General features: G+C 28.9%; 1 protein-coding gene across 1 annotated transcript; it reads right to left on the bottom strand.

Moving 5' to 3' along the window:
- Nucleotides 1-1,558: 1,558 nt before the first annotated feature.
- Nucleotides 1,559-12,439, bottom strand: LOC114945062 (proto-oncogene tyrosine-protein kinase ROS-like). Its single transcript, XM_029321135.2, has 9 exons — nt 11,624-12,439; nt 9,113-9,221; nt 7,282-7,390; nt 5,853-6,509; nt 4,185-5,611; nt 3,450-3,563; nt 3,083-3,300; nt 2,413-2,883; nt 1,559-2,194 (listed from the first exon to the last, which is right to left on the bottom strand). Exons 1-9 carry the CDS (start codon nt 11,717-11,719, stop codon nt 1,817-1,819), a joined length of 3,579 nt encoding a protein of 1,192 aa, XP_029176968.2. The 5' UTR covers nt 11,720-12,439; the 3' UTR covers nt 1,559-1,816.
- Between the last annotated feature and the right edge of the window lie 1,377 nt (nt 12,440-13,816).

Raw genomic sequence — 13,816 nt, forward strand, 5'->3', positions numbered from 1 at the left:
ATATCGCGACTGGTGACACAAAATAATAAATAAATAAATAAGCGTCTAGCATGACGAAGGTAGATTATGATTTTTGAACAGAATAAAAAGCGAAAGTTCTTCATAATAATAGATAGGCTAATCACCTAAAAATAAAAATAAGGTCGTGGAAAAATCGAGAGAAGCAAGACAATACGCGGCCTCGAAGGGCAGGTAGATTTTGACTCGCGCTCGCGATACACGGTTTTCCTCGGTGGAGAGTTAAAGTCTGTATTTGATAATCCGAATAAACGCAGTAAAAGACAATATAATTATAACACCTAATAACTATTCCGTCTTAACGATCCTCTCCCGATTTGCGATATTGATAAAACAATAATTAACGAACTAAGCTACACACTCGCCCAAAATACATATAAAGAGGTAAAATTTGTTTGTTTTATTGTTTGGGATAATTTGAGAAATTAATAAATGTCTTACTGGTGTATATCCTCCTGAGTAACATAGCTATGCGTACAATTGTCTTGCAACTTCTAAAAATGTACGCGTCATAAAAAAATGGGTTGTTTACGTTTTATATTTTCCAATAATATAATAATTTAACGTAAAACCTACACGACCAATTTTGATAAAATTTTCACCATTACATTTGTATGAATATAGTATGAATTATTTACGGTACAACGTTAAATTATAAAATTGTTGGAAAAATATAATACGTAAAAATTTTTTTTGTATAATACGCGCACATTTTTAGAAGTTTGTAATACGATTGCATGTAGTTTACGTTACTTAGAAAGATCCAAGCTATCCACCAGTGAAAGATTTTTTCTTTATATTTGTTGCATGAAAATTTATCATGAATAATATAGACAATATATTTTATTTTCCCGATGTAGTAAACTCACTTATCTTTTTACAATACGTTTGCAGTATCATTAAAATTATCTTGCTATTATTTAGAGATTGACATTATACAAAACGTTGATCGAATATTTACAAGTTTAACTTGTCAATTTATTTATTGCTTTAACTACATGGAAACAATATTTGTCGCAATTTTTAATTTAAATGCGACAAACACTGACAGTATATATTTATATATGCGACAAATAATATAATTAAAATTCGACAAATTAAAGTAGCTTCAAAAAATTATACATATAATAAATGATTATCTACTTTGTAAAGATTTATCTATATTCGAACCTTATATACAAATATTGAATATATTTTCCGTATTTTCTTTATTTTCTCCGTATAAAGATTGTAAATATAAATACATTTTTTATGTTAACTGCAACGGAATGTAATACCAAAAACTAATCAAATCTAAGAAATTTAGTCGAATTGCTGAATTCTTTATGTAAAATGCGCACATGGTAAATTATTAATATAAACAAAAAAGAAATAATAAATAAATGCATCAATTGTTAAGAAAAAATAATGTATAGATAATTAAGTCATAGTTGAAAAGAAAATTTATATTATCAGTATACATCTCTGACATTTAATTTGTAAATAACATTTTTTTCGTAAATTAATTATAATAATTACAAATTATATTTTAAATGCCACCTGATTGCAATATTGTATATATATATATATATATATATAACTGTGAGTTAAAAAATATATTAAATATAATAAAATTTCTACATATTGTAAATAAGGTTATAACTTGAATTGTAATATTAATAAAAAAATGATTAAATGTAACGTTAATTGTATTATAAAATGTGAGTAAAAGTAAATAAGAGCAATATTTCTTAATAGATATTATCTAGAATCGCAAAAATTCATTACTCTATACAAAAATATATACACATAAAAAGAATTACGAATGATTCGTCTCTCTATGTCCAAAAATATCCAATGAACTAATTACAAGTATCGAATCTTCTACGTTATTTCTTAAGGTTTTGATATTTTTGACACAATTTGTAAAGTTTGGTCTACCGATTACAGATTTCCAACAATGTAGCATCAACTGATACAACATCGGTGGACAGTTGAGAGGTTTTGGCAGTTTGCCTCCCTCACGCACATATTCTATAACTTCGGAATAATTTTTGCCAGGATAAGGATGTTCACCCAATGACATAATTTCCCACATTAGTACTCCGAAAGCCCAAACATCGCTTTGTGAAGTAAATATTCCAAACATTAAAGATTCCGGTGCCATCCAGCGAACAGGAAGCGGGTGGTCTCCTTTCTAAAACACAATTATATAACACAATTAAGTTATTTTTATCGAACTTCCTTTAGAAATTTAGAAAGAAGCGTTATGCGCATACAATCAACTCTCATTTTCCCTTCTTCATAAGTATACAAATAAAAAAAATTTATTTTTACCGTTATAATCAACTTAAAATTGTATTATTATGAAAAAATAGAAAAAAAGTTTTAGCTCTCTCAAATAATTGTATTTACCATACGGTAATAGTGATCCTTGTAAATATCTCTAGCTAGTCCAAAGTCGCCGATTTTCACAATACGGTTTTCATGATTTCTTACGGATATTAAGCAATTTCGACACGCGAGATCTTTATGCACAAATTGCTGCCTTTCTAAGTAACAACAGCCTCGAGCAACATCTTCGCACATGGCGAGCAAGTCTTTCAGACGTAACGCGCACGAATCTGACGATTGCAATGTTCCATTATTTCTTAAATAATTCAATAAGTCACCAGGTTCTATTAATTCCAATATAAGTAACGGTGAATTCGTGTCCAAACAAATGCCTAATATTCTTAGCACATTTTTATGTCGAAAATGGCTCATAAGTTTAGCCTCTTTCAAGAATTCTTTTTTTTCTTTCGAAGAAGCTTGTCTTTTCAGCATTTTTATCGCAACTGGTGTTGTGTCCAACCCTTCAAAATCTTTGATGATTCCTTGATATACCTGTGAAATATTACATAATTAACAGACAAATCGATAAAATGTATGCTAAAAATGTTTATCCTATTTGACTTTTTTTCAGAGAAATTTTAGTTTTAACAATTACTTTTATGTAAAAATATGTTTGACCATCAATTTAGACGATTAAGAAATAAAAAATATGTTTAAAAATATACTTAAGTAATAAGAAATTGATACCTACACTACCAAATGCGCCGCTACCTAAAAACTTTGTTTGGATAATTTGATTTTTTTCGATTATGGTCAACGCAAATTCGTCTGAATTATATTGCAATCTAGGAGGGTTCAGCAAATTTAGTTGAGTGTACCCGAAAGGTATTTCATTTAAAGGTACTAATTCCGTATTCATCATTATTGGAGGCGAAACTATTTTGTTACTTCTTTTGCGTTGCCTGTATGCTGTCATATAAAAAAACTTTTAATACACAACATAATGCTCCGCATTGCAATATCTTAATTCTTTTTAAGATTTTATATGTTCGTATATCTATATACCAAATCTAAACAATTTATAATAAAAATCTAAAATTTATATTAAATATACTTACTACAATAAAAGTAGTAAACATTGTATATTACAATGATTACAATAAGACATAATATTAATGGCAGATAATATTGCATAGCTGTCCCAGTTGCGCTAGAAATCTTTCTTGCATCACCTTTGTTACACAAAAGTACAATTTTTCGTTTTATTGGATTTTTTATTTAAAATATTATATGATAATATTTAAAAACTACATTACTTGAAATGAACACCAAGGAGAGGTTGAAACGTAATAAGATTAATAAATTGCCAGTTAGTCGACACATATTTCAAAAAAAATAAAATGATGAACACTCTTCTTTCGACCAAACTGGCAAAGTTTTATTAATTCACTTCACAACGTTTCGACCATAATTTAAATTCTTAGCAAGTGATTTGCGAAATGTAGTTAAAATTTTAGGAAGTAAGCCAAGTAATGTCAAGGACATGATGTCAGCGTGACACAATGTACTCACTCGCTTACTTCTTAAAATTAAAACTACATTTCGCAAATCACTTGCTGAGGACTTAAATCATGGTTGAAACGTTGTAAAGTGAATTAATAAAATTTTGCCAGTTTGGTCGGGTGTTCATTATTTTATTTTTATTTCTATCTGGCGATTCTTCATGCACATATTTCTCATATTATTTTTAAGACATTTCATTTAAAACTTCATTATTCAATTTCTAATGCGAAAAAATTTTTAAAACAATCTTAAAGTAAACCCATGTTTTCATAACGTCTTCATTTGCTTACCGAGCGTTTCAAAAATAAATTCTTCTCCATCAGACGGCCATATGAAATCTTCTCTATACTCAGTATACTTCAATTTCAAACGAAATTTGTATAAAGTTTTCGGCAATAAATTTTCTACGTAATATGTTATTTTGTAGTTATTCACTTCAATATAATTTGCAAATGTCCATCTCCACTTCCGCGACGCAACATTTTTGTATTCCAATATAAGAAATTCTATAGGAATTGTCAGATTAACGCTTGGAATCCACGAGATATTCATACTCTTTGTACCGATCCCATTCAAACTTAAATTATTCGGTTCGGATATGTAGATTGTTTTTATTACACTGTCAGTGACGACATCTGTGCGAATGATTGAATACACACTCACGTATATCTCGTATTTTTGCTTTGGTACCAGTGACGGAATTACCGCGAAAAACTTGCCATTTGTCGTGCGTTCTAGTTTATAGGCTTTTATGAAGCGAAACAAATTTTGATTTTCTTGAGTGCTATTTGAATATTGCATCCATTTCACCTCATAATTCACTGCCACGCAACCTAATTTTTTCGGTGGCATCCAATCAATTATCGCCAGATTTGGCATTACAACTTGAACTACTACATCATCCGGTGCATAGAGCTTGCCCGTAGTTATCAGTTTTACATCTGGGCCGAATTGCAAATCCATCGATAACTTGTGGACGTAAAAATTGCTCAATGCCAGCTTTAACGTGTATTCTGTCAACTGCGTCAAATTTTGGAATTCGTACTGCCGTTCGTACGTTTGGACATAAAATTCCTCGAATTTGTCAAGATTATTGTCTAAACATTTTAAATAACTCACAGAGATGTTATATATAAAAGTAAAATTGTACTTTTTACATTCGTCATTGGGATTCGGCTCCGGAAGGTTCACCTTAATGCTGTTTGCAGTTATTAACATTTCTTCAACACGATAATTTTTCGTAGATATTAGACATTTCTTCGAGGGATATGATTGTAAAGTTTTATCAAGAGCTATGTATTGATGCATGTTCGCAATTAATTGGATTTTTTTAAAACATTCAAATATGTTTTTTTTGCTTTCGAGAAGAGCATTTCCCTTTCTTAAAATATATATTTTTTTATAAGAAATCAAGTAAATATTTATACTATCAATTACTATATCATTAATACGATAAGTTAATTGATTTGTAAATTTTAAAATTATATTGCAATTACAACCATTAATATCCGTTACGATTAAGTAATTATTGTTTATTATCCAATATATTAGTGGCTCGTCAATATTTGTTGTATCAATCGTCATGGAAATTTCGCTAAATTGTAGCAATCCTAAAAATGTCTTAAGGCAGAAGCATTCATTGTCTTCCATATGTAATTTGTTTTCTCCATTGAAATCCGTTTGCACTATTAAAGAATCTTCTGTCCAATACAAATATCTGAAAAATATACATATTTCTCACTTCTATTAAAACATTATTATAATTATTTATCACAAACTAATATCTGATTATTTAAATTCTATACGTTTCTATGTAAATTTATGATTCCATTATTTATGATTCTTTAATATAAAATCTGCATATTAAATTACTGACAAGTTATAGAACAACACAAATCTTTAATTAAAAAAAACACAATATATTGTTCAATTTGTTAGATTACTTAAATTTAATGTACCTATTATATGGCAATGCTTTTAAAAATAAAGTATGCTTTGCAGCCAGTGCGATTTTTTCGTATGTTTTGATGCTTTCTTGTTGTAGTAATATTAAGTCGAATTTCATAATGTAAATATGACCGTCAATATCATATTTTAACCAATAAAGACTGCCACCAATCCAATCGATGCACAGAGAATATGCACTGTACCCGATTTCTGCTATTATTGTATAATTTTGATTCGTTTCGATTGCATTTGGATTAAATTCCAATGTTATTAAATTTAAGTTGGAAGTAATCCCATAAATCTTATGTTCCAATGCTGAGTAAACGTATTCAGTACAGTATATATATATATCACGTTCAAAGCCGATCTGTAAATCTTTATCCAATACATAAACTTTATCTTTCTCCTTGACGAGTAATAAAGGTACTGGATTCTCATATGTGGTCGACACGTTGATAAACTTAGTGTAAGAGCCAGCACCAAATTTGTTATGCGCTTGTACTTCGAAATAATACACTCTATCAGGTTTTAAATTGTACACTTTATGTTGCAATATCGTAAAATTTGAGATTATAACAACTGTTCTATGAATTATTTGATTCTCAAAAAACCAATATTGAACTGTATATTTTTGTATCACTCCATTTGTAAATTTAGGTTCGTTCCATCTATAAAAGATATAAATATATTTTATCTTTATATTTTTAACAATTCCTGAAATTTATTTACATATAATTATCTATTACACGTGACATATAGATAAGTTTCATTTTAAAAAATCGGGTTGACCTTGATATGATCTTAAAACGCTATCTAAAATCAAACTGATAATATATATTTTCGGGATATTTCACTTTTCTGATTCTTTTGGTAACACTCTCCATATACAGGGTATATCATATATGGTGGACAAAATTTCAGGAATGGATTTCGCATGCTTATAAAGAAGAAAAAATATGTTATACACCCATAGGTCCGGAAATGATTTGTTTTTGTTCCGTTTAAGGTCCGGAAATGATTAGTTTTTGAATTTTAAGATTCTTGTAACAAATAATTTTTGTCTCATTTTTCGTCTTAGGTATCTTCGGTTAAAGATATCAACGATGTTTTTCAAATTCGCTGGCCTATGTTTACACAAGAGGTGGACATTTTGAACATTTCCTCTAATTGCAAGAGGAGAAATGGGACAAAAATTTTGTATTACATATATGAATCTAAGTAACTAAAAAACTAATCTTTTTCGGATTTATCTTTATATGTATACCTTTTTATTTTCTCTATAAGCATAAGGAATATATTTCTCAAATTTTGAACACTACTTGAGAAATACTTATATATACACTGTATATACACATTGTATTTTATATACAATAAAACAATGAGAAGTACCAGATTTAAGAAAGCAAATATTCATTATTTACCTTGAGAGTTATTATTTACCTAAATGTCACAAAAATGTCTTTCTGATTTAATCTGTCGTTAAATTCCACGAATGCTCTAGGAAATGTTGGCTCGCTTGGAATGCTTCCTGATGATGGTGTAGTTTCTCCTTATAGCAAAATTCATACTAAATTATATGCAAAGGTCCAGTATGTATGTAAATCGTTCTAGTTTTTAAAATCATGCATATATATACATACATATATATATATATATATATATATATATGGGGCATTCTTTCTCAAAACGGCCACTCCCCTGCACAATTTATTTCTTGAGATAAATAACTTTTTAAGTGTATAAAATTTTCATTAAGCCTTCTACTTTTAAATGCCGTATGGCAAATTCGGAACTGCAAGACTCAAAATGGCGAACAAAACAATAAACGGAGAATTGAGCTTTCGCAAAAATTGACTATTTTGGGTATCTCGAATTTGGAATTGATTTGTTTACCAAATGATACTTTATGTTTAAAAATCAATCACAATTAATTTTTAAGTTGAGCCAACAATTGGTTTCAGAGATATAAGCGATCAAAGTAGTCAAAATTATAAATTTTGATTAATTTGATCGCCTATGATTAAAACGCTTCCCATGAGGCGTTCTTTGTGAAAAAGGCCACCCTCCTTGCACATTTTATTTCTTGAGATAAATAAATTTTCAAGTGCTGAAATTTTCGTTGTCCCTTGTACTTTTGAATGCCTGTGGGTCATGACACATGTAAATGCGTATATTATTTTGTCGCGGCCGTCGTAAAAGGTAAAACATTACGCCCGCAGCTTTATGCAACCGCTCCACTGGGATTATTCTGATTCATCGAAAATCGATGTAAAGAGATTTTAATGTAGTGCAAACAGTAGTTAGGATAACTACTAGATAAAAATAGCTTGTATTCAACTCGTAATCAGCTCGTAATCATAGGCGATCAAATTAGTTAAAATTTATAATTCTGACTACTTCGATCGCTCTCATATCTCTGAAACCCATTGTCGATTCAACTTAAAAATTAATTGTGATTAATTTCTTATGATAAAGTATCATTTGGTAAACAAATCAATTCCAACTTCGCGAAACCTAAAATAGTCAATTTTTGCAAAAGCTCAATTTTCCTTTTTTTGCTTTGCCCGCCATTTTTAGTCTTGCAGTTCCGCATTTGCCACACGGCATTTAAAAGTAAGTTTAACGCAAATTTTAAGCACTTTAAAAGCTATTTATCTCAAAAAATAAAATGTGCAGGGGAGTAACCGTTTTGAGAAAGAATACCCCATATATATATATATATATATATATATATATATATAATTTTTACAATGTTACCATAATATGCGGTACATATTTAATTTAATTCCTTTTTGACAGGCCACATATATCAATATATATATATTGACATATGAGGTCTGTCAAAAAAGGAATTAAATATGTACCGCATATTATGGTAACGTTGTAAAAATCATAATCATATGCGGAATGTAAAATATAATCTTTCCTTCAAAAACTACAAATTTTAATTTATTCAGTTGTATTTATATGTCTCATTATAACATTTTTTGTAAGTATAAACGTCGCCTCGTTATTGTTTTCATGAATCGTTATTCAGAGAAAAATATTAAACAAATATAAGCTGTAAAAGTTAATAATTAGTACTTATATTTTAACGCATGCTTAGGTTATATTATTTGATAATAAATTATAATGATTTGAAATAAATGTACATACACAACACAACATTTTATATACATTTATATGCATATTTTTTGAAACTTATTAGATTTTGAAATATTTACAAATGGGAGCCTTTAAAAATACTTATACTTTACAAATATACTCTTACCGACTTCATTTCTTTTTCTCATAGTGTCGTTTTCAAAATAATACTGAACAGATTCGATATTTGATGACACGTACTCATGGACATCGATGAATCTGAAGGATGGGTTATCCTAGTAATAAATATGCATCATATAACTTATAAAAATCTACTATTCCATTGAATTACATGATAAACAGTACATAATGTGAGATTAGATTAAAACTTATTTCGCAAATAATTTAATAAATAAGTCATTGTAGTAATAAATGCAAAATTCCAAATAGGTAAATTAATATATATGTGATAAATGTCCCAACTTTCAAATCAATGTTCAACTTTATTACAAGTAGAAATAACCTTTGCTTTTCTTTCGAGATGACGGTTTTCGATTTTTTTATAATTGCAGAAATGACATGTATAAAGGTAAATTAAATTATTATAAAATATCCAACTAGATACATATGTAGATATACACTACTGTGCAATATATAAAATACTGTATAATATATAAAATACTGTGTTAAACACCGTTTAAAGAAACTGTTTTTATTGTATTTCTGATCAAAATATCCTTTTAAGTATCAAAGATTTTTCTTGCATTAAAGAAAAAATTGCTAAAGGAACGCAAGATTAGATTAATAAAAATTATAAAGAATTTATAACAGTTTGTCTTACAAGCCTGGTTCTTTTTAATTGTTAAAATAGTTTTGTCTAATAATTGGGTTTTTATATGAGTTTATGTACATATGTTTACGTAAATATATATACTTTAAATGATAAATTGTATATTAATTGGAACATATAAAGAATAATAGCTGTTGTGTATATTATTGGCTTCGAAACTGTTTGATTGAGAACGCAATTTATTGTATGGAATTTCATTTTACCGATTTTCTATTTCAACATTCAGTAGTTTTGTACGCATGCAATATATTTTTACTAAAAAATTCTAATTTTCTATATTGATTACTTTAAATAACAAATAACTTACTAAAAATTTTATACAAAAATCAATAAATATAAATATTTAAAGCGAAAGTTTTAGAAATCACAAAAGAATAATGTAAAAATGTATCTGTGCATAAAAAATATGATATACATACGTATGTTTGTCATGTAAACAGAAGATGAATCTCATACAGCACAAAACATTTCAGAGACTTTCGCAGAATTTATTCAAAAATATTTTATATACGTCTTAAACATGTGAAAATGTCCGCTATTTTTACACAAATATGTTTATGAAAGATTGTATAAACGTTTCAAATGTTACGTTTTCTATGTTATGTTTCTTAAATGTTATAATGATGTTTCAGTGTTACTTGAAACGTTGAAACGTTTCTGCAACATTTCTGTTGAGTTTTGTGCTGTGGGATGGAATGAATAACAAAATTATTAATATTAAAAATACTTTTTCATAAACAAGACAATAATATCAACATATGTTACGTTTAAGTTTAAATATTCATCACAATTAAATTTAAATGTGTAACAAAATAACATCAATCTTTAAATATATGAAACGTAAAATTAAACTTTACTTTTATTATATCATTAATTTTTCATAAATAGTAACAGAGTATAAAATATTAATATCACAAACAATCTATTGTCTGAAGTGTATATAACATTTAATTTATTCGTGGGATCTAATATTTGTTCTGTCTTGCTGCGCTAAAGTTGAACATGTCCAACTTTAAGGCTCTCGTTAAGAGAATAACTGAGCGACTTTAGCAGCAGCATCAAAAAACGTTTCATGTAAAAATGATAGCGAATAAATAACTAAGCGAATAACCAATAATTCCGTATCATGCGCATGTGCCAGACAAATTTTTGCCAAAACGCTTGCAATTTTTTTTTTATCAGCAACGTGTAAATGATTTAACGCTAGTGATTTTGTCAGCCAGAAATTCGTTTTGCAAGAGCGAAAAACTTGCGATAAAAAAAGTTGCGACGAACGTCAAAAGCAGCATTGTGTAAAGCACCCTTTAAGAATGCTCTTATAAAGGTGCAAGCGTTTTGGCAAAAATTTGTTTTGCACATGCGTAGGATACCGAATTATTCGCTACTCGCCTGGTTATTCATTCGCTACTATCTTTACATGGAGCGTTTTTTGTCGCTGCTGCTAAAGTCGCCCAGTTATTCGCTTGACGAGAGCGTTAAAGTTGGACATGTTCAACTTTAGCGCAGCCAGACGCAGCGAACATTAGACGCCGCGAATTTAAAATTTTAGACGCTAGCGAATAAAAAATGTGGGTCTAGATAAAGTTTTTATCAGCGAATACGCTGGCGAATTAAAAAGCTGGCTCAAAGCAAATAAAAGCAGCATCATGTAATGAATTTTTTACACGCCGCGATTTCACAATTTTAGACGCTAGCAAATAAAAAACAAGCATCTAGAAAAAAGTTTTTATCAGCGAATTCGCTGACAAATTAAGAAAATTGCTCAAAGCGAATAAAAGCAGCATCGTGTAAAGCACACTTTAAGTATAGATCAGAGTGTATAAAAAAATGAATTTTCGGGAAACTGACCTGAGTTATACAATCTTCCTGATCTTTCGAAGAGGACGTGAGAGCCGTCCTCATTAGCATAAATACTTTTAGTAAAACACATAATATTTTTAACATAGTAAGTTTTCTCCTCTTATAGATGTTTGCACTCTATTGGCTTTTATTCTTGACTGGTGACCAACCGCTATTAAATACCATAGAATCTTCTCAATGATTTAAATATATTAATCAATTCAATATCCCTTCAATGTTTCTTGCAGAGTCGAATCTAGATCGCGCGAAGCACTCGTCTCGGATGAAAGACATGAGAGGGCATAGAAATGAACAATAAATTGAACAATTTTTTTAAAAAAAGTTTTTTTATAAAAATGCAAAAATAATATTAACATGTAGCAGTTCAAGTACCTACCAAGCCTATGTTATTTTGACATGCGTTTGTGCGTATGTTGAGAAAGGAAGCGTCAATTGCTAATAGTGCCTCGGATGAGAAAATATCTCGTTCCGGCACTGATCATTTGTATAGATTATAAATTGTTAGCTGACGCTTCCCAGTGAGAAATGATTGATCGAATCGTCATTGTTTCGACGAATTTGACATTGATTCGACGAATTTCTCACTGAGTTGTTTCTTACGCGCTGCGCGCACTCGGTATGTAGTTGCGGATTTATGAGGATGAGTAAATAACAATTATTCGAATATAAATACAAAAGACTCAGGTTCAATTTTTTATTCAACGACTTGAGGACCAACATTATTCTCGTCTTTTTTTCTACAGAAGGGTTAGGAAGAAATAAGTGAATTTACACAGAAAATAATTAGCTACCATAACTAAATTTTAGCTGTCCATATATTACACATGAAATTTAGTTATCATGCTTAAATTTTAGCTATGGCGATTAATATTTTTTAAATATAACATTCTCCGTTAAACTATGGCTAAAAAATATTAATTACCACAGCTACAATTTAGGCACGATAACTAAAATTCAGGTTGTTATATATGGACAGCTAAAATTTAGCAATGGTAGCTAATTCTTTTTCCCGGGTAGTAATTTCGGATTGAGATACATTTCCTGAAATAAATCTTAGTAGTATGCTAAGAAAATATTTGTGTTGACGCATATTATTTAGTTACAGCAAAAAATTAATTCTCGGTGTAATTAACGTCATCCACGTTTGGCTCTTATAGCTTATTTATTCTTAATATACTTTCGTTTTTAGTATGTTAAAGCTTTTATGTTTTTATTTATTTAGAGTTGCGAAATTATTTTTTTATACTATTAATACTTTTAAATTTGAACTAATAATCTACATATGTTAAAATATGTGATATAATAAAAGGCCAACTTAACGAGCTTATATGCTATTAATTGAAAAATTTATTTATTAATTTACTTCATACTATACAAAAGTTCAGATAAACGTTTCGACTGTACGACAGTCTTTCTCAATATCCTAATAATATGTTAAAAAATTAATTTAGTCATTTCGACATCATAAATAAATACAACAATTATAAGATTATATGACGAACGCAGTACAAATTCATGTATGTTGGCATGAGTTAGAGCGTCAGATGCTGTTATATTATGTAACCACTGTGAACAAATTAATATATCCGCTCAAATATTACATTTAGACTTTTAATAAATAGTATTAACTTACTTTTTTGTCAACGAACATAACACTTTTTTAAAAAATTATTTCTTTTTACTTAACATAGTCACAATGTGTACTTTTTTAAAAAACAAATCGATATCTGTATCTTACAATGTCGGCGCGCTGTATATATACCCAATTTTTAAGATGACGTAGACAATTTTTTTAGAATATCATAATAAGAACCGTCAAGACGCTCGGTGTCCTTTTTTAGGTTGATACTGTTGTTTTCTTCTTTAATATATATCATTTCTGATATCAACTTTTTATAATAATTCTTTTCATAATCTAGAATTTTTGTGTCGTTCCAATTGAAATTGTGTGTAAATTTTACAATATGATCAGAAACCACCGAGTGTCTTGCTGAATCTAATCTAATATTATTTTTATGTTCATTTACTCTTGTACCTAATTGTCTTTTCGTCTGTCCTACATATGTAGCATCACAATTATTACATGAAATCTTATATATGACCCCTGAATTATTTTGGAGCTTATCTCTGTCTTTTTGCGTTTTTATGACTCTGTTTAATTTCTTTAGACATCTGTATCCT

The sequence above is a fragment of the Nylanderia fulva genome, unplaced genomic scaffold, assembly GCF_048542155.1.
Source record: "Nylanderia fulva isolate GAGA-0341 unplaced genomic scaffold, ASM4854215v1 Scaffold154, whole genome shotgun sequence".
Classification (NCBI taxonomy): Eukaryota; Metazoa; Arthropoda; class Insecta; order Hymenoptera; family Formicidae; genus Nylanderia; species Nylanderia fulva.